This window comes from Artibeus jamaicensis, unplaced genomic scaffold (assembly GCF_021234435.1).
Source record: "Artibeus jamaicensis isolate MK-2021 breed Jamaican fruit bat unplaced genomic scaffold, CSHL_Jam_final scaffold_833, whole genome shotgun sequence".
In the NCBI taxonomy this organism is placed as follows: Eukaryota; Metazoa; Chordata; class Mammalia; order Chiroptera; family Phyllostomidae; genus Artibeus; species Artibeus jamaicensis.
In genome coordinates this window covers 5763880-5784679 of record NW_026522056.1, presented here as the reverse complement: position 1 = coordinate 5784679, position 20800 = coordinate 5763880, and the positions used below count along the sequence as shown (strand labels likewise).

At 51.7% G+C, this 20800-nt stretch overlaps 1 protein-coding gene across 5 annotated transcripts in view; it reads right to left on the bottom strand.

The window, feature by feature from the left end:
* Positions 1-20800, bottom strand: part of ANK1 (ankyrin 1) — a 188365-nt gene that overhangs the window by 80507 nt on the left and 87058 nt on the right. For 4 of the 5 annotated variants that reach the window (XM_053659948.1, XM_053659949.1, XM_053659950.1 and 1 more), the window contains exon 2: positions 6864-6965. In XM_053659948.1, coding sequence (XP_053515923.1) covers positions 6864-6965 — 102 coding nt within the window. Of the gene's footprint in view, positions 1-6863; positions 6966-14026; positions 14096-20800 lie in introns of those variants that run through there. The other variant, XM_053659951.1, reaches the window with a different exon arrangement.

The following is a 20800-nucleotide window of genomic DNA, read 5'->3' as shown; positions in this document are numbered from 1 at the left end:
AAAGGTAGCAACTATCACAATTGCCAGAGCCCAAGAAATCCTGATCAAAAGACTTGGCATTTGGTTTCTGTAGAAGAGATTCCTCTGCAGCAGGAACTGTTGTTACAGATGCCCCATTTATTTGAAACACCAAAACCCCTTTACTTTTAAGACAAACAAGGACCCAGGAGTGATAGGGGATGTGTGGAAAGTGGAAACTTAGGGAACATCAGCAGGACTAGCACAGCCTCGCACGCCTTTGCTGGCTGTGCTTTAGCATTAAAAGTCGTTCGTGTTTTTGTGAATATTCAGGTGGTTGGGCTTCTGGATACTGCAGCCAATATCACCGAATACTTGAAGGGCAGGACCGGTGCCAGAATCTGAACCACAGTCATTATCGTGTGAATGCCTGCTTCACCACGCTCTTAAAAGTGATAGTGCTTAGATCAAGTTCCTCCAGGGCCTAAGCGTCAAGTATGCGAGCTCTCATCATTAGTGGTTACAGCAGGCTTAACATCTACTGACGGAATTGATGGGCACCTACTGCATGCCAGGCAGAATCCTGAAAAAGAGCATTGAATAAAACCGAGTCCTCTCCCCTGAGGTGCCTATATTTTAGTGGAAAAGAAAGAGAAATATGAGAGAAAGACAGGTGCATCTAAAGTCAGGTCGCAGAGAGTGCTATGGAGAGAGTAAGGCAGGCTGTGGGTGCCTAGCACGGTCCTGGGGAGCATCTGCTGACTCCCTGCCTTTTGCCAGCGCTGCAGACAATGAGGCTTCTCTCTTTGGTGTGAACTCTTCTCCTGGAGTTTCAGGTAACTTTCTCGTAAGGAAGGCAAGTAAGCCAGTGTTTGCTAGCATTACAGGAAGAGAACAGACAAACAATGAGGTTTCTTGGCCCCGGCGTTAGAGCTCGTGGTGTCCAGGGGAGCATCCTGGCTGACCCAACAATTGCGGGAGTTCAGGAGAGCAGAGGCTGTGAGCCTTCTCCGCTGTCCCCTTTTTACTTGGCTAACTGGGAAATGTGTAAGGTCACTTAGTTCACTGCAGAAAGTGTTTTTTTAATTGCTATGGCCTCCATAATAAAATATTTTCATTCGATTAAGTAATCCGGCAGACATTCCGGAAATGGAATACATGAAGCTGACACTGGAATGCCCATAACTATTCAACATCACCATGCTACATGGCGGGACATGATCGGGCTGCAAGAGAGGGCCGATCGGTGAACTGCAAAGGCAGAGATGACTTCAGGCTCGGGGGGTCAGGAATGTCTTCACAACGGCTTTTGAGCTGAGATTAGAAATAATCCTCCCACTGCCACGTGGTTCTCGCTGTGGCAAGAAAGACACGGCCCCAGGCTGACTGAAGAGCCCCTGGTCCCTGCATGTCCCTGTGCTGTGTGTGCTGAGACCACTGTGGCCAGGGTGACAACGCAGCAAACCCAGGGAGGCAAGTCCTCTGCTCCACCACCTCCACTGGCGCCCTTATTCAGAGCCACCGCTGGGACCTACCTGGTCCATGGCTTCAGCCACCTGACCCTGCTTCTGTCCCTGGGCCCCAACTCTACTCTCCACACAGCACCCAGGTGACCATTTAAAATCTACATCAGAGCTCTGACTGATGTAGTTCAGTGGACTGGGTGCCGTCTTGCAAACCAAAAAGTCACTGGTTCAATTCCCAGTCAGGGCACACGCCTGGGTTGTGGGCCAGATCTCTGGTTGTGGGCACATGAGAGGCAACCAATCAATGTTTCCCTGCACATTGATGTTTCTCTCTCTTTCTCCCTCCCTTCCCCAATATCTAAAAATAAAATAAAATCTTTAAAAAAACTATATCAGATTGAACATCTGTTGTGTAACACCTTCCGGTGGCTCTCCATCACCTATACAGTAAAGTCCGCGTCTGCACCACGGCCCGGGAGCCCCTCACGGTTCGGCCCTGGAAATTTCTCCCCCTCCGTGCCTACCAGTCCCCCTTTCACCACCCCCTGCGGCCACGCAGCTCTCCTTGTGCTCCCCAGACAAACCCAGCTTCCTGCTGCCCCCGGGGCCTTTCGAATGTTTTTCTGCTCCGCTCCACGGAATGTTTTTCCATGGTCTTGTTTACTTCTCTCAGGCCTCTCGTAAGTGTTGTCCTTGGAGAGGCCTTCCTTAGCCACCCCATTCAAATACCGTTCTCATCCATGGTACTTGTCATTAGCTGACGTTACGTACTTCATTTTCTCGGTTACGTCTGCCTTCTTTACTGCACATAGCTGGCACAAGACCACAGCCTCTGTCTATTTTGTCTGTTTTGCTCAGTGCCTGGAAAAGTACCTGGCACAAAGTAGGTGCTTAATAAATACACGTGGGGTGATCTCACAGAGGCACTGGTGGGATGATACACAACACGCCTCTCATCCCAGTTTTCATGAGCCAGTGCCAGCATCTGCCTTCCTCGAATGCTGAATGACTTCCAAATATCTATCTTTGGGTTGGACCTCTTATCTAAGTTCCTGGCTCACACATCCAATTTCCTGTATATATATCTTCACTTCGATTCCTCAAAGACCTTGGAGAATCTCACACAACCCTGTTCTTTCCCCCTCGCCCTGTATCCCCACTCGGACTCCCCTCCCGGGCTCCTAGTTGCAGCGAATGGCGCTTCCACCTCCGGAAGAAGCTAGACCTGAAGTCATCCTTACTTCAGGTCTCCTCCCCTCCCTCCCCTCCCCCATCCAATTCAACTCTGAGGCCTGTGCACCTCGCTCCATCTCCACACCCACAGTCTTTACCCAGGGGACTGACGTTTCTCCCTGGACCACTGTAGCAATCTTAACACTGGCCCCTCATATCCACCGTTGGGCCCTCCCAGGTGTCTTCTGCACACTGGCCAGTGTGACCCTTTGAAGCACAACTCTGACCACATCACACCTGTGCCTGAATCTGCAGTCTGCCTCCCTCTGTTCTCAGGATAAAGACCAGAATTGTAAACACAGCTTCTGTACACAGCATGGATATCCTACCAAGAAACGCTGCACAGGTTGTTAAATTCGGAAATACCTCCATTCCTCTTGGTTCATTCCTCTTGGAGCTCTGAAGTACCTCCCCCCACCTCCACCCCCCCACCCCGGCCAACTGCTGCTGCTTCTGGTCACTCTGTCCCCTCACCCAGATCTTTCCTCCAGTCAGCAACTATAGGATTAACGTGTGGAGCGGTGGGCGGACACACCCTTGTGCATGCACTGTGCACAAACAGGCACACGCACACTGCTCGGGCCTCCGGCTCACTGTCCCAAGTTGTAGACTATTGTGACTACTGCCCCTGCCTATAATATAAGGTCCAGCTCAAGCCCAACTTCACCTCTCCAGCCTCATCTGGTCCTTCTTGCTCCTGGCACTGCAGCCACCCTGGCCTTCCTTAAACTCTCTGTGCTTTCCCTGCCTCAGGGACTTTGCACAGGCTGTTCCCTGTGATTGGAATGTCCTTCCCTTCCTTCTCCTCATTCACCTCAACTCATCCCTTAGCTCAACTATCTCTTCCACACAGTAGCCTTCTCTGACCTCCAACTCTAGGTCCAGTATCTCTCGTGTATTATCACAAAATTCTATGCCTCTCCTTCACAATGCCCAACATAGGTTGGTTTACATATCTATTTACGTGGCTATTCGATCCACAGCTCTCATTAGCAGTGGGCTGCACTGCAGAGAAGTTGAGGACTAGGATTTTTTCTTTTACTATGAGACCCCTAAAGCTCAGCACTCCACATACATGTGGAAACACACAGGCAGACATGGGCAGAAGACAGTGGGTCTGGAGCATGAACAACGCCTGAATCAATGAGAGACGCTGGTGTGCACAGAAAGATATTGCTGCACGCAGGTGCGTATGTGTGTGAGTCCGTTCTTTTCTTTAAACATAATAATGATGATGAAGAGGATAAAACTGGTAGACAGAATCTGTGCAATAAGGAAACTGCCCCGGATATTCAGATGTCTCTTACATAAGCCAAGAGCTCCTCTTTTCACACTACTTAGAGTAATTACTTCCTATTAAGGCAAGCAGCACACATTCTTTCCACAGAACATACTACTTGAAAGTGTGTTACTTATATAAGGATCAGCATTGGCTGTATTACCGCTATCGCAGTCCACCAGCTCAAAAGATTGGAGCCAAAACACATCCTCAAGCCATGACCCCAGGACAAGAGCCTGTTTTTATCTTCTCAAAACAATGAATGAAGGCTTTTAGGGAGAGGAAGTCTCCGGGGCCATTACGGGCTAGCCTTGTGAACATTATCGAACAGCAGCATTGTCCCGATGGGTGCACTAATGTGTTTAATGAGGACGCACATTCAGCTACTCCAGTCCTTCCCCCATTACCCACACTTTTCACTCAAGAGCAAAAGCTATAATGCCCTATAAAACCAGAATGAGGCTCAGGCAACACTGGAGCCCCAGAGGCAGCCCATCTGCAGCCGGCTTCCTGCACGGAACATAAGACAAAGACCGACAGGGCCTAAGCTGTGGGAGCCGGGACTCACCCAGCAGCAGGGGGCCTTGCGCTTCAGCGAACCCTTACTTTTACTCCCCTCCGACATTCACTGCCTTGCTAGCAGCAGTTCTCTCTTTGAAAGAAAGAGCTGGTCTCAGCCAGGACTGCAGCTCCCAGCCTGAGGTCAGAGCCTCCCCTCAGTCTCTCGTGGGGCTAAGCCGACCTTCCACGGGCACTGAGCCGAGGAGCAATCGATCGGCACTGGTGTCGATGACGCGCAAATAAGGCCTGGCTGCCTGCTGCTCTCCAGGCCCGAGATGAACTGAGGCAGGGCTCTGAGAAGAGATGGCAGAGGGACAAGCCAGGTACCCCCCAGGGCCTCGCCGACAGGAGGCTGATCAGGACAAAACCGGTCCCCAGGTGTCACCAACATCTTCCAATTTCACACTGAAAATGAGCCCTGGCTCAAGGCTTATGAACGTTCAATTGTCCCCATTTCTGCTAAATGCATTCCTTTGAGAGCTGGCACCTTAACCCTTGGGAGGCCTCTGAGATGTGGCGCTCCCCAGTCGGAAACTGCACTGCGGAGAAGCGCGTCTGGATCTCTGCAGTCCCAGTCTGAACAGAGGGAGCCTTGGGGCGGGCCTCTCCTGCCAGCAGAGCGTCATTCCCTCACCTGGTGGCCAGGAGGGGGTGTGGTCAGGGGGGACAACTTGACCTATAGCTGTTTCTGGGGTGCAGTTCAGGGGGTCTCTGGGCCCCCTCTCCTGAGCCTCCAGGACTCTCACTCTGCACTCATACTTAGCTCCGATCTTCTCTTCCTGTGAAGGAAATGGGTTCACAGTTTCAATCTCCTATCCAAACGCCAACCTTTAGCTCTGCATGTTTGGGGGAAATGTCCTAGGTTCCGGTTGGTATATTTGGGCAGAGGACAAAAGGAGAGGATCAGGGCTTGCCCCTTCATGTCCAGCCTGCAACCTGGAGTCCAGATCACACGCTTCACCTCCCCTCTGAAGTTCACTGCCATGGGCGCCTGCCTCATATCACACACCTACTTCAGTTGCCCATCACATACCACCTGCTCCCTCCTCTCTGATCTTTTAGCAGTGAATTTACTCCACAGAAGACCAACTGAATCCAAATGGGGTCTTGGCCCTGGGAGAGACAGCAAGTGGTATCTTGCATTTTAAGTGGGGGGCAGAGGGACAGACACATGGCCAGTGGGAAAGTTAACCTGCACTCCCAGAACCTGGCCCTGCTGGTCTGTAAAAGTCATGCAGCCCCTGCAACATGGATGAACTGGGAGGGCACTGTGCTACGTGAGGTAAGCCAGTTGCAAAAGGACAAGTACCGCATGCTTCTGCTTACACAGGGTGCTCAGGGTGGTAGGCAGGTTCATAGATGGAAAGCGGGGCGGTTGCCAGGGGGTGGGGAGCAGGACTGGGCTGTTCTTGCTTAGTGGGTGACGAGTGTCAGTTTTGTAGGATGAAAAGAGTTCTGTGAACGGAGGGCGGTGACAGTTTCACTACAATATGAATGTACTTAATGCCAGTGAACTGTGCACTTAAAAATGGTTAAGACGCTAGATTCTATGTTATGTGTATTTTACCACAATTTAAAAAAATTTTAAATGGTTAAAATGGTAAAGAAAAAAAAGTCACAGTAAATTTATTCTACATTGGAAACTGAATTAGCATATGCACCTGAACAACTGAATGGGCCAGCAAAAACAAACGGAAGTCATCCTATCCCAAAGCTGAAGCCACACCCCTCTTCTTTTTCTACAGGAAAGGGCCACTTCCTCTCTGTTGGGTCCATTCCCAATCTCAGGTCTGACTCTGCCCTCCAGTCAGTCCGACACACATTCTGTTTCCTCACCACCCCTCCAGAAACCAAGCCCCTGCAACTCGGTGGCAGAAACCTCCGGACAAGCCGATCCAGCCACATTGGTTCTGCACCTGAGCCAGCCTCGCCTTTGTCAGCCCTGTGAGTCAGTCCTCATCACCGTTTCCTGCTCTCTCTGCAGAGCATCCTCAAAGGCTGCTGACTGACAAAGGAGCTTTAATGTCACCACTGACACAACATACTTCAAAGCTCTTCCTCCTGCCCCCTTTCAAAGACCACATATTCTAAGACCACAGCAGGGACCAGTGACAAGTTCTAAGGGAAGAAGCCGCAGGGAATGGAGCCCGGGTCAGCCCACACTGTTCAGGCATCAGCCCTTCTCTGCGGGGCCCTGGACCTGGGCAGGGATGTGAGCACAAGTGTTAGGGCCTTCAGCAGGCAGAAGCCATTGGGGACTTTTGAGGCCACTGGGAAAAGGTTAATAGACATGGACTGACACTCTCAGGGAGTGGCATCAGGCAAGCCACTCTTCAGAGACCACACTCTGTCCCCATCCCACTTACCTGGTTACAGGTGTTAATGTCTACCCCATTCCGCAGGTGATCCAAAGCTTTGTCCAAGTTACCGGATCTTGCTGCCCTGAGAAAGCTGGTAGCAGCATCGGCCTGTGGGGAGAAAAGGCAGGCTGTGAGTGTGTTCTGGGTGGCAGCCACCTCACGGTCCCATTCAAGGCCAGGGCTGCCAAACAGAGCCGAGGTCACGGTGGTAGCCTCGCACCCTACAGTTACGACACCCCGGTGCCCAGCACGGTGCCCCAGTGTGGTACGGGCCCAGAGCCCCTGGCCCGACCGCTCTAAGGTCTATAATGCCAGGCTGCCTTCAAGGCCAGCCTCCCTGCCTTTTGGTATTTTTATGAGCAAACATTCTTGGCTGGGACCCAGGAGGTGCCAGCTTTTGAGAGGGGACTCTATTCTAAGGCTGAATGCCCAGCATGGCCAGGTGTCTTGCTGCTTTGATGTCTCCAGGGGCTCCGTGTCCTTATAAGGGGCCCATATCACCAGCCCGTGGCCCCTGTGAGCCACGGTGCAAACGCCACAGTATCCAAACTCGTGCTCCCTGCTGCTATTTCATGGTTTTGTTTTTTAAGTCAATGGCACATAGTGCTTACTGCGCACAAAGAACTGCTGTCAGCACTGTATGTTTACACTCGCCCAGACACGCATTTGATCCTCATTAACGACACCCAAGGTAAGTGCTACTGTGGCCCCCGTTTTACAGACGAGGGAGCCACGGCACGGAGAACTGGAATGGCTTGCGCAGGATCACACTGCAGGTGAGAGTCACGGCCAGGAGTCCGAAGCAGGCTGTCTGTCTCTGAAGTCAGTGAACTTAACCTCCCTGCTCAGATGCCAGCTTAACATGCACTTTAACTCACAGGTGCCCTCATCCGGAACGAGGGTAAAGCACTCTGGTTCCACGGTTGTTGCTCAGCCCACCACACCAGCCTATCAAACATTTGTCTGTTAAGGAGGAGTGGCAGCCCTGACTGGTGTGGCTCAGTGGGTTGAGCGTCGACCCATGAACCAAAAGGTCGCCAGTTCGATTCCTGGGCAGGGCACATGCCTGGGTTGCAGGCCAGGTCCCCAGCTGGGGGTGTGCAAGAGGCAAGCAATCGATGTTTATCTGGTACGTCGATGTTTCTCTCCCTCTCTTTCTCCCTCCCTTCGCCTCCCTCTAAAATAAATAAAGTCTTTCAAAAAGAAAAGGATGAGTGACAGCCAGAGGGCGCGAGTGCTGGGACAATAAAATAAAGTCCAGGAGTGCAGACAAGTGTGGTGGGAGGGCACACGACTGGAGGGGCCCGGGGGGCCCGGAGCAGCTCCCCTGCCTGTCGCCGAGAGCCCTGTCTTATCAGGCGCCTCCTGATCTGTGAGCCAGGCAGGGTGAGGCCCTTTGCATACCCTTGCTGTGAAGGTAAGAGGAAGCAATATATGTTATTATGCTTATTGAATATGATATCAGCACAAGGGCTGAGCACTCTCTCGGCACATGTGCCCACTCCGGGGGAATCTGACGGGTCATAGTTGTAACCGGACAGGCCACAGGTGAAGTGCGTGATGCCATTCTGCCTGAAGACCCCTCCATGCCTCGTGGTCTTTTCTCCCCTTGGGGACACTGTCTCCCCCTTCATGCACTATCCTTGGAGAACATCCTACAAGGGGGCGCTGAATGGTGACCCCCAAAAGATATATCTGTGTCCTAATTCCTGGAAACATCACTTATCTGAAAAAAGAGCTTTTGCAGATGTACTTGAGTTACATGTCTTGGGATGAGATCACCTTAGATGACCCAGGCTGGCCCTAAATCCAATGGCAGGTACCCTTATCAAGGACAGAAAAGAAGGCCCAGAGGAGAAGGCGATGTAAAGACGAGGCGGAGACGGAAGCGATGGGGCTGCAAGTCCAGGAAGCCAGCAACCAGCAGAAGTTGGAAGAGGCAAAGAACAGACTCCTCCCAAGCGTGTCCAGACTCGGAGCACAGCCCTGCCTGCACCTTGATTTAGACGTGTAACCCCCAGACCACGAGGGAATAACCTTCCGTTGTTTCAAGCCACTGAGTTTGTGGTAATTTATGACAGTCGCCATAACTCACACACATGTTAATAATGCTCATCCCTAAACGTGGAAGACTCAAAATCTACAGCCAACAATCTCAGTATTCTACAAATGAAACCCCAATTTCCTCCCTAAACCAGGGGGCGCATGCTTTTGCCAATTAAACAGTTAATCTGGGGCACAAAAGATCCTCCTACCTTACAAACACTCCTTCATAGTGAGGGCATCCCGGCCCTCCCCGCCCGCCATCTCAGGCCTCCACAGTGCTCTAGAAGAGCCTCTTCCTTTCTCCGCCCCCCCACGCCTTCCAGAAAGTTCTGCACCTGCCTGTTCACAACATAGGCACATTGGGATCTCACTGCCTCTAACACAACAGGGGAGCCCCTTCTGCACCCCCACCAACCCTACGCCATGACATTCCCACCGCTGTCCGCCTCCAGGGCCACACCCGGTCACTCCCGGGCCCTGAGCCCTCCGCCACTCTCCTTTGCCAACTCCAGCCTTTCCTCTCTCCCAGGTGCACTGAGCACCTGCCTCCTCTGTGATGCTGTCCTCCATGCTCAGGGTTTACCATCTTGAAGTCTAGAAATGGGAGTTTGATTTTTGATTTTTAAAATGTATTTTAGATGCTTCTTTCTCAAGTGATTGAATTTATGTATGTCTTGTCTCCCCAGCCCAATCATTTGCTCTTGGGGACCCAATCTTCTACCGCTTTTGAGTCCTTCCAAGCATGAAGTATCTACTAGGCCACGACCTCCCTTGGTCGAAAACACAGGGTACCTAATGTCCCCAGGTTCCTCAGCAAGGTATCTGTGAGGGAGGAAATGTGTCATAAAGGAGGATCAGTGCGTTGGATTCCTAGAGAAATCAGATGAAGGTTTACACCCTCAGAGAAGTGTCTGTCTGTGCCTGCTGATCCAGAAATCCTGTCCACGACTGTGTGTGTGTATATATTCATGTACGTATTTTTCTTATATCCAACTATTAGGAAAAATACTACATGATTCCCCCAAAATGGAAGCGTTAGAGAGACATATCCCACCTACCCAAACTATCTTCTATAGCACAATAATAGCATTTGGAATGAAAACCTGAGGCCTGAGGGTAAAAACAGATGCAATATCGGTTAACGAGACTGTGAGACTGTTTGATGCCCTGAACCCAGGAAGGGAAGGAGCGCACTGTGTTTTAACAGGCAGGCAAGCGTGCAGATAGAGGGCAAGGGAAGCTGGGCCCGGACTAGGCTAAAGGGGGCTAACCTGTTTCTGCAGTGCGTGGATGCTGTCAGGAAACTGTACCACCATTCCCAGTCACCAAGCAAGTGTCTTTACGGCTGGTCAGGCAGGTGCAACTGATGCCCCCATCTTAGGGGTGACGAAACTGAAGCCTGGAGAGGTTAAGAACTTGGACAAGTTCTGCAGTTAGTTACCAGCTGGGGAATCTGCCCAGGACCCCTGGAGTAAAGCCTACACCTTTCCCCTGACTTTGACCCTGAGGTGCATTCTCAGCGATTTCAAACCGGAGGGTGTCTCGACAACCGTGACAGATTGTAGGGTTTAGGATGGATCACATGCTTTTGCTAATCAAACCGTTGATCCAGGGCAGAGAAAGGGTCGCCGGCAGATCCCAGCTCTGACCCCTGAGCCCTGTGTTAAGGCTGAGACAGGCCCCTGAAAAGGAATTGTCTTGTCCCAGGCCTTCCTTCACTGATGATAAAACCGGTGGTAAAAATAATGAGACAGTGAAGGCCACCTAGATGGTAAGACGTGGAGTTCTGTGGCTAAGGCTTTCAGTTTTCCTTTTGGTCTCCTCTAGGCCTAGAGTGGTCAGGACACCAGCAGGATCCTCTGGGCATCTGACAGGTGAATTGTGGGTAATGGTGTCGCTCCCACCATGCCTCGCTCGGTTTGATTCTACAATATATTGACCGAGGCTCTCTTTCAAGTTCAGGATCCTGTTAGGGCAAGGGGAGAGAAAAGATAAACCAGGACACTGGTCCCTGCCCTGGTGATTTGACAAAGTGACTCCGTTATAAAGGGGTCCCTGGTGCAGGCGGCACCCACGGATTCACTCTGCAAACACTCGACGAGCCCCACTGAGGTGCCGGGAATAGTTAAGCTCCAGAGCAAATGGCCTTCATTGAAATATGAAACCCATTTTCACCATCTTGCTCTTCCCAGCCCCATACTATACCCATCTATCCAATTCGACTGCCTCTAGTTCAATGACCTGTCCTAGGCGCAATTTCCTGATGCTTCTAGGAACAGTCTGTATGATTCAATAGGGCAGAAGGGCAGTCCAGAGAATCCAGTGTGTTCCTTTTAGAATATTTAGCTGAGTAAATACTAACCAAGAAAACACCAACGGCCGCAATAATAAAACAGGAACCAGAGTATCTCTGGGCTGTGATAAATCGGAGCAGTGTCCCTGGCCCTCTCGGAGCCCCACTGTCCCCTCCGAGGCAGGGCAGCCACAGGGAGGCCCCTCCATGAAAGGAGACTAGAGGACCGGCAGGAGGCTCTCCCTGTGTCCAGAAGATCAGTCCACAACGGCCCTAAGTCCTGTGTCACCACCGAGGGGCTGTCACCCCTCTGAGCATCCCAGCCACCAAGGCTACCCACTTGTATCTCTGCCCCTCCCTCACCCTGACCTTAATTTCAATCTAATTTTACCTGTGAGAAAACGACTTGTACCTGCATTGAGGAGAGGAGGGGTGTATACATTTGGTTGTATCCCCTGCTGGTTGGTTAATCCACGTGATTTCCCTGACCTTCCTTTCATACCAAAATGCAGGTGGGGCAAAAGTAGGTTTACAGTTGTGAGCATGCAAAACAATAGTTTGTTCTTGTGGTATTATTTATTGTTGTATTATTTTCCATATGAACAACCGTAAACCTACTTTTGCCCCACCCTGTAAGTTTCATAAAGCTCTGACTGTGTTTTGAGCACTCTCCTTAAGTTAATTCATTTGGTCCCCCTGAGAGTATCGTGAGGCAGGGACTTTTATTGTCTGCTTTGTCCAGATGGGGTAAATGAGTCACAAGGAAGTGAAGAAACTTGTCCGAAGTCACACAACTAATACCTGGCTTGGCCAGGACTGGAGTCCAGGTGGCCTGCCTCCCGGGTCTGTCTCCACCCCAGTGCCGTCCTGCTTCCCGGGACAGTCGCTTTCTGGTGCTCAGAAGATTCCTCTCCAGTTTGGCTCCAGCTGGAGGAAGCCTTCCCTCTGGGCCAGGAGGCTGTGCCCACTTCAGCCCTCACTCCAGGAGGAAGCAAGGGGAGGGGAAAGGAAGGGAACAGATTTCCTCCTGGCACTCCAATTGTCGGATTGGAGTACCAGGAGGAAGGGCTGCTCAGGAAAAGCGAGGTGAAGCCTCGGTTACCTGAGACGCCCAGACTATTATTAAACTTGCACTTCCTGAGTGGGGTGACAAGAGTACAGCAATGCAGAAGCGGCTGAGGGGCTCCGGTGGCCTGGGAGGGGCAGGCCGGAAGCGCGCTGCTAAATGTCAGTGTGCCTGTCACACAGGAGCACTGAAGGCTTCAGAAACTCGTCCCGGGTCCCCCTTGGGAAACTGCTGGGCAAAGGTTACTCTCAGGCAGGCTCAGAGAGTCCCAGGGCCTCCTCACTTGCTCTCTGGGGCTTGAGACGGCCCCAGTTTTCCCACGACAGATTGTGACTGACTTTTTCAAGGTCTTTTAGTGCCACATTCTCATCTCAAAAGATGAATGGGAACTGAGCTATTGTCCATTTCTGTAAACAGCGATAAGGCAGTGTCTCTTTCCCAAAGGGTCTTGTCTGGGCAAAAGCCATTGTCAGAATTCACAGGAAGAGGTTCTAGACCCTTTGGCTGCGGGTACTGTAGCACATTCAGAAGGCTAAGTCCAGCAGACAGCATTCCCTCCCGTACAGCAGGGCGTGGATGGTGCACCGCATGGCGGCAGGGGCTGCCGCCCACATCTGAGCACTGCTCCAGACTCGGGCCTGGAGCCACCCGAGCCCACGGCGGGCCTCCCAGGAAGAACAGTCAGCTCCTGCCAGCTGGCACACCTGTGTCGTGTGCCTTTATCCCAGTGACTACGGAGAAACAGGATTGAGCCCTGGGCCAGGCTGTGTGTGTTTCATTAGGTTTCTTCCCTCCCCCCACCCAGAAGTTGTTCTTTAAAGATTCACAAATTGTCCTCAGCCTCCCAATCACCAGCAAAGATCAAATGAACACATTAAAGGTGTCACTGAGGAAATAATGTGTATGCAGGGGGTCCTGGGTTCCCTTATCATTTCCCAACACAACTGCGAGGCGGGGGAACCCCTGGCCATGCCTTGTGCTGTTCCTGCAGGGGCCTCAGAGGCTGGGAGATGCAGGGACATGGGAAAGCCAGAGTGGCCCTGATGTTGGGAAGACCTGGTGTGAATCCTGCTCTGCCACTTGATGCTGTGCCCTGTACAAGTTCTGAAACCTCAATTTTTCCCGTTGCTAAAATGGGATGATACACAGCTTGCTGGGGGGGCTGTGAGGATGACAAGGTACAGGGAAAGTGCCAGGCTCCTGGGCACACAACAGGTCCACCTTCTTGTTGCCTCATCCATCGCCTGCTACCTCTGGACCTCCGCACCACCATGCTGCTAAGGCTTAGGGGTCGGGAAGGCGGTGGAAGGCGGTGGGTGAGGCAGACCTTTCTCTGGCCATGGCCAAGGCCAAGGCCAAGGCCGGGGCATCCCCTCTGGTCCAGCTGGGTCCCCGTAAGGGGCAGCCGCGAGTCTTCACAGCAGAATCCAATCGGTAGGACTCTCCTCCCGGAGTGAGAGCGACGTGGCCTCTGCTAGGGCCCCGCGCGTCCCGGGTCCCCTCTGGGAAACTGTGCGGCGATTCCGAGCTCCCGCGTGCGCCGCTGGCCCGCCCGGGCCGCCGCAGCCTCCGGGCCAAAGGAATTTTCCTCTGGATTCTGCCCGAAGCCTCAGCGGCCGCCCAGAGCGCGTCCCCGCACCCTCTCGAAAGTTGGCGCTCGCGGAGCCCGCGAGGGGCCCCGGGGCCCGCGCCGCGCACGGCGCACCGCAGCCCCCCAGCGCGCCGAGCTTCCCGGTCGAGCGGCCGCGGCCGGTCGTCACTCACCGCAGGGTCTGGACGGGACCTGCCCTGTCTCGCTGCCATCGTCCGGCACCCGCGCTGCAATCCGAGCCCGGCTCACTGCTCCCCCGCCCCCGTTATCTGCACGGCGGCGCAGGGAGCGCCAGCAAGTTACGCGGCATCTGGCTAAAAATACAGGCTCCCTGCGCTGGGCTCCGGCTCCGGCACGGACTCTGCGCCCGCCCGCCCTCCAGCCAGCCACTAATGGGATCTCTTCATTTTCTCTCCATTATCATGTCAGATGGGAAAGTTAATGCGAAGCGATCTCCGGAGGGAAGGCACCTGCTGCCAAGCCCAGAGGAGGGGGTGCGTGGAGGGCGCGGTGGGGTGGGGTGCGGCCGGAGCTGTAGGTGCGGGCCCCGGGCGGGGAGCCGGCGCCCCGCCGCCGCAGGAGGAGGCACACACGTCCAATGGAGGTGAGGAGCTCCAAGCTGCATGGCGCTCCCGCCCGGCCTTTCGCCACCACAGCCCTAATGAATGGGCCCCGGAGCCTGTGAAGGCTGCCAGGGTGAGCTCAGCAAAGTCTATTTATGCCCCGTAACCAATTTGCATGTTTTGAGCTCTTGCATTGCGTCCGGAGATCCTAGCTAATCAGCCTCTGCCAGGTTCTGCCGAAGAGAAGAGCGGGGACGCGAAATGAAGCTGAGAGGCAGGACGCAGATCTGTTACTACCCTCTCCTCATCCCTCGAGTCTGCTGGTGTTTATGAAATACCACCCAGGGCTGGAGTCAGCTCCCAGTTTTCTGCCCCGAGACCATCCTCACCTTTTCCTGAGGTTGTTTCAGGGGCAGATGTCAGGACTGGCCAAGTCTTGGGGGGTGACATCAGGAATTGCCAAGAGCAGACTCAACACCGAGTCATGACAAACAGTCAGCAAAGCCATGCCGGGTGCCTGGGCCCCTGCCAAGACTGCTGGTTCGGATCACGGCTGTTCTGTATTGTGGGCCTGGCTTCCTGCTCTATTCAAGTAGCAGTGTAGATGCAATACCAACGCCTTCTTTCCACCCCTCCTGCCCTGCCTCCTGGGAGAGTAGAGCTGTATGCTGCTCAGGGACAGATCACATTGCCTCATTTAACCCTCACAGCCGCCCCTGAGGCAGACAGAACTAGGACAGTTGCATGGGCAGAGAAACTGAGCCCAGAGAGGTTAAGAGTCAGGATCAAGGTCACTGATAAATGCAGGGTCCAACTGGCTCACAGCCCTTCCGTGATAGCACATCCAAGATTCCTAACAAATACATGTGTGCTCAGAGCAGGGAAGAAATAATGTGGAAGATGTTCCTGAAGGAAAGAAAAAACTCTGAGAGTGATTTCCAAAGTCAGATGCCATTCCACAATTAGGAGAAAGTCCTGAGTGAGCGGGATAAATAAAAATCAAGAGAAAAGGTCAGGATGTTGCCAGAAATGAGTGATCTGAAGTGTATGGTGCCACTAACCCTCCCCGCATGGGTGAGACACTGGTATTTAAGGAGAGCAGCATCACCACTCTCCAGGCCTGAGACCCTCAATCCATCGGAGGATGGATTTCAGGGCAGGCGACCCCTGGAAGTTGGCTGGAAAACACCCACACCGATGCACAAAGGGCAGGGTGTCTGGGTGCAGGAAGTCATTGCAGCCCCTTCTCTTCTCACACACACGTTTTAAAACACAGGTCACCCTACAGGCCTCTTACCCCATGCCTCTTCAACCTGCCTCTTGGACCTGCTCAGTCCTCTACACTGAGAGCTTCAATTAATAAATTATGGTTACTGGAACAGCCCTGATCATAGCCCAGTGGAATATCTCAAGGGATTCTACAGCACTGTTCCAACATTAATATTTAGAGAGAGAGCAAATGCCCTACTCAGATGAAAGATGAATAATATGCATAATACTGTCAAAACACTGATATAATTGGTTTGCTCAATGAGCTGAAAGAAAGACTATTTTTAGCAGCTATATTGACGTATAATTGACACACTATAAATCACATTTAAATATATAATTTGGTAAGTTTTGATAGTATTATCCCTCCCCCATAAAATTATCACTACAATCAAGATAATGAACCTCCAAAAGTTTCCTCCTGCCCCTTAGTAATCCCTCCCTCCTGCCAGTTGGTCCACATCTTTGTCAACACTTGGTATGGTCAGTCTTAATTTAGACATTCTACTAGATGTGTACTAGTATTTCAGTGTGGTTTTCATTTGCATTTCCCTAAGAACTAATGATGTTAAGCATCTTTTCAGGGGCTTGCTTGCCATCCACATATGTGTTTAGATTCTTGTTTTGTTTTTTTTGTTGTTTTTTTGGGGGGGTTTGGTAATGTATCTGTTCAGATATCTTGCCCATTTTTTAATTGGGTTGTTTGTTTTCCTGTTATTGAGTTTTGAGAATGTCTGTTTTAAACCTATGGGAGATAAACTGAGATCTTGCAGGTAAAATGAAACGTTCAAAGTGAAATAACAAAAAATTCCAAGTCAAAATTTAGTACGCAGGTCTCATAACTCCTAAGCCCAGTGCTGTCTATACCACACAAGGCCGTGGGCTACATACGATCACAGAGAAGAAGAGGAGATGGTCGCATTGAGCCAAAGGCAGAGTACGATCCATATCACTGGGCGAGAACTGGGCAAGATGCTGAGCTGTTACCAGAGGACTTGAGTACTCAGGACTGCCAAGAAATCTTTTTTTTTCTTGGTAAAGTCTTTTTAATGGTCTTCATTTTACAAACTGTCAAGATGACAGTTTTAATGGCACTTGCTTTATCTTTTTTCTTTTAAAAATTTTTGAAAATTATAGTTGACATCCAATATTATATTAGTTCCAGGTGTACAGTGGTTAGGCATTTATATCACCAGTAAGTCTAGTATCATACATAGTTATTACAATAGTATTGCCTGTATTCCCCACACTGTACTTTAAGGAATTTTTGACCATAGCCATGACTTCATGAGGATTAAAGCTTTGCAACTGAGCCACGCAAAGAGTGAGGTGAGGCCCAAGAGGAGAAGAAAGAGAACGATTATAGACATTTTGCTCGGGCCTCAGTAAGGTCTGAAGTTAAAGGAACTGAGATGACAGACACAGGTGAAGAAGAAAAAACTAAAGGACACAGCCCTACGATGTAACCTCCTCCAACGCTGCAGCCTGGAGCCCCTGCAGGGGACTACCTGCACCGTGTCCTTTCCCGGGTGCGGAGGCCTGGTCTCCACGACTCAGTTACAAGTTTCTCAGAGGCAGAGACAACCTGGTTCAAACGTTCTGGGTGCCCAATCCCTGAACCTCACTCTTCCCACCAGCTCCCTATGTGATTGACACAGTGCTGGGCGGTGGTGCCAAATAAATGCTTGATGGCTGATGTTTGAAGATGACATACCCACCATTTTCATTTGTCACAAGAAAATTGTAAGTCACGGGTTAATTGGATGTAGGGAAGATTTTGATGAGACAGAAAGAAATTTCCAGCTCTAAGGGATGCGACTTGACAGAACTCATTATTCCGAAAGGGCTGGATCTTTGCTGGGGATCCTTCAGGGAAGCAGAAAGAGATAACTCACCATTTGATGTGGTGTATAGAAGCATAGAATAAACACATGAACTTGTAGAACCCCCAGAGGGGTCTCTCTGGGTTCTAGAGAGTCCAAAGATAAGCCCTTATTTTCCCCATTAATTAACTGCCCCTCTCCAAACCTCCATCCCTGCCTAAGGCAATGAATAATCATCCTGTGCCTGGCCTGTTTCCTCCTGTTCATACCTCAAGGCTGCACTTTTTATTGCAGGTGTTTGGTGTGCCCAGGAGATCTGCCAGTGCCAGTTACTGAAACTAAAGCAAAGGAACAGAAAGGGATGGATGGGCTAAACGAAAAATGAGGGGTTCTCAGAGAGGATGCCGGACCCCTTGTCCACCCTACAGGTCATGGCGTGCGCAGGTTTTCTCCAATCTTGCTAAACATGTACCAACTGTCTCCGCAGTTCCCTCGGCAGACGAGGTAATGAAGCGCTGGAGGCTGCGTCTTTGGAGCTCTCTGTCCTCAGGCCCCGTGATGCTGTGCCTGGAGAGGACGGTGCAGAGAGAACGAGGAAAGGAAATTCACTGCACAACTGTAAAACCCTTGGGTAGAGTGGGAGCCTAGGACAATTGGCGGGTCCCCTGCCATGAATTCTCCTGTGAATCTTTAGCTCTTCCGGAAACTGGGAGAACACTTCTATTTTGGTCAAAAGCCTGAAGCAAAGAATCCCAGGTGTGTGGGATTCTCAGATGACTCTGCCTCCTGGGACATGCTAGGGGAAGAGGAACAGGCGGCTTCTGGTGGCGGCCATTGTGGACACAGCTGGCTCCTCTCCAAAGGAGCATCAACGCTGTGCCACCACCCTCCCCTTCAGTTCACTGGAGGACAGATGTGCCCTCCTGCTGCTCCTGCTTTAACCCTCTTTGATATCTACTCGGGCTTGGATCCGACCTAATAACACTACTGGCTTTTCCAGGCAGCCTTGAATTACTCGATGTTAGTAAGCCCACTGTAGTTGAGATGCATAACTTGTAATAAGGGAAATACATTTTCTGACCGTTGATTTCCTCATCAGTAGAATGAAAATAACTTGGCCCATCTCTCCAGGTATTGTGAGAATAATGTAAAAATACCTGCCACCACTTCAGGCATGTAGTCGGTTCTCCATAAATGGCAGTGGACACTCTTTTTCCCTCCTTCGCCTCCCTTCTTTCTTTTCAACCAAAGGTTAATACCTCCCCACCCCCAGATGTACGGGATGGTACTGTTCTTGTTCCTGCCCTGGAAAATGAGGGCCTCATCACTGCTTATGCAATGTCAAACATCCACGCCTGAAAAACAGGAGCCCAAGAGTCCCAGTGCTCTGACGTAGCGACTAACCTCTTGGGTTTACAACGCACCATTTTCCATCTGTTTTCTCTGCAGTGAGAAAACGACTCTCCAGCCATGTCACAGCTGAGGCCCTGCCCCCAAGCCCTGAGTCTGACAGCTCCTCTTGCAGGGATGCTGCCTGGTGGTCTGTGCACGAGCACGGCTTTGCTCTCCGCCATTCTTCTATCTGTCCTGCCCTCACCCACAGAGGGAGTGGCCCCAGCTCCCAGAGTCTCTGGGCACAGCCGATAAGGGTGGGTACCAGGAACTCCACCCTTTACCGAGAAAGGCAGGCTGGGTTATCACCCCTGGGAGCCAGCTACCCGCCACCCCAGGCATTTGAAAACCATCAAGAGCACGCTGCTGGGAAAACGTTAGGATTCTGACAGACGCCATCGCCCCCTCGTCTGCCAGCCCCCTCCCCAGATACTTAGGAAGGAACTTCGTGTAGAACCCACGCTACCATCGTCACGTGCAGTGGACTAGGAAATCCAGCCTGACTCCCTGCGGACCCTATATATAATTCCTTTGTTAAGCTTTTCAGTAGTGAGAGAAGAAAGGAAGAGGAAAAGGAGAGTCTCGGTTGTTTTTCTGTCTGACTCCACGTGGTGAGCTCCCAGTGGCCAGTCAGGGCGCTCCGCCTCACGGGAGCAAGGGATCCCGAGAGCGGTCTATTTAGGGAGGTGATCAGAGCCCGGTGTCAGGTCCCACGGCGCTGGCACTGATCTCTCTCATGTTCCTTTTAAGAGGGTTGGCCAGCCTGGAGTCTATTTTTAAACCCACGAGAAAGGTGTTACATGGATTCCAGAGAGGGCCGGCAGTGAACCTGAGATCACTGCGGGGGAGGTGGGAGAGAGCGGCGCTAAATCTAGAATTTTCTCGGCACATACACACAGGGGTTCCCCTTGTTCCTGGGGCCGGATACTGACTGTCCTTCCAAAGGGATCTCGTTAGTTGCAGGCTCACTCTGACATGACCTTGAGTTGGAAAAGGGTTTTGCCCTCTGGGTCAATTTTTCAGTATTAAGATTTTGGTTTTTTTATGTTCCCATTCCCACTGTGGAAAAGCAACGTGCTTTTAAAATACATCTCTCATCTCCCTGTCTTCTGATTTTCAAATTCTGTGCTCCGAATCTCCCCTCTCCCCTGCCCTCGGTTGTCCCCCCAACACAGCAGAGCTCAGGCCAAGACTTTGCCAATGGGGGGAGGAGCCAAGCAAAGGGTGAGCTCCCCAAGGTCTCTGTGCCCAGCGCCCCAGAATCCCGCCCTCGCCCTCGTGTCGGAGAGAAGGGCGGGGGGTGGCACGTCAGCAGGGGACAGGATTATTTTGCCAACAGTGAGAAGCAACAGGCATCCAAACGCCACTGTTTCTCGTCAAAGAACCAGATGAAGAGAACAGAATGTTTTAGGTACAATAACAAATTTCAGCTTCAGTCTCCATTTCTCTTTTTGGATAAGAAATTAAACCAGAATTCCTAAAGAACTAGATGCCTTGGAAAGAAGCAAACGCTTTCACTGAGCAGCTCTGGAACGGCCTGGGACGCCCCGGGCAGGGACCGAGTGTGAGATTTGGCACCTTCTCACAGTCGCTCACCTGGAATCCCACACCCAGCACCGGAGAAGCTCCCACTGTGTGTCTCCCCCGTTGGAGAACAGGATTCCGCTCCCTGAGTCCACCTGACAGGAGCTGCCACCAGGCTGAGTCAAAACAACACGCGTGAGTGTTAGCGTGACGCCGACCACACACCAGAGAGGCTCCACAAACGTCAGCCGGATTGGAATCCGAGCAATTCCAATTTTAAGACGACTCACATCAGTTGGGGGGAAATCAGATGTCCAGGGCTGGCTGACTAAACTCTTTGTTTCCCCACAAGCTGTCATGGCCCCTGTAGGAACAG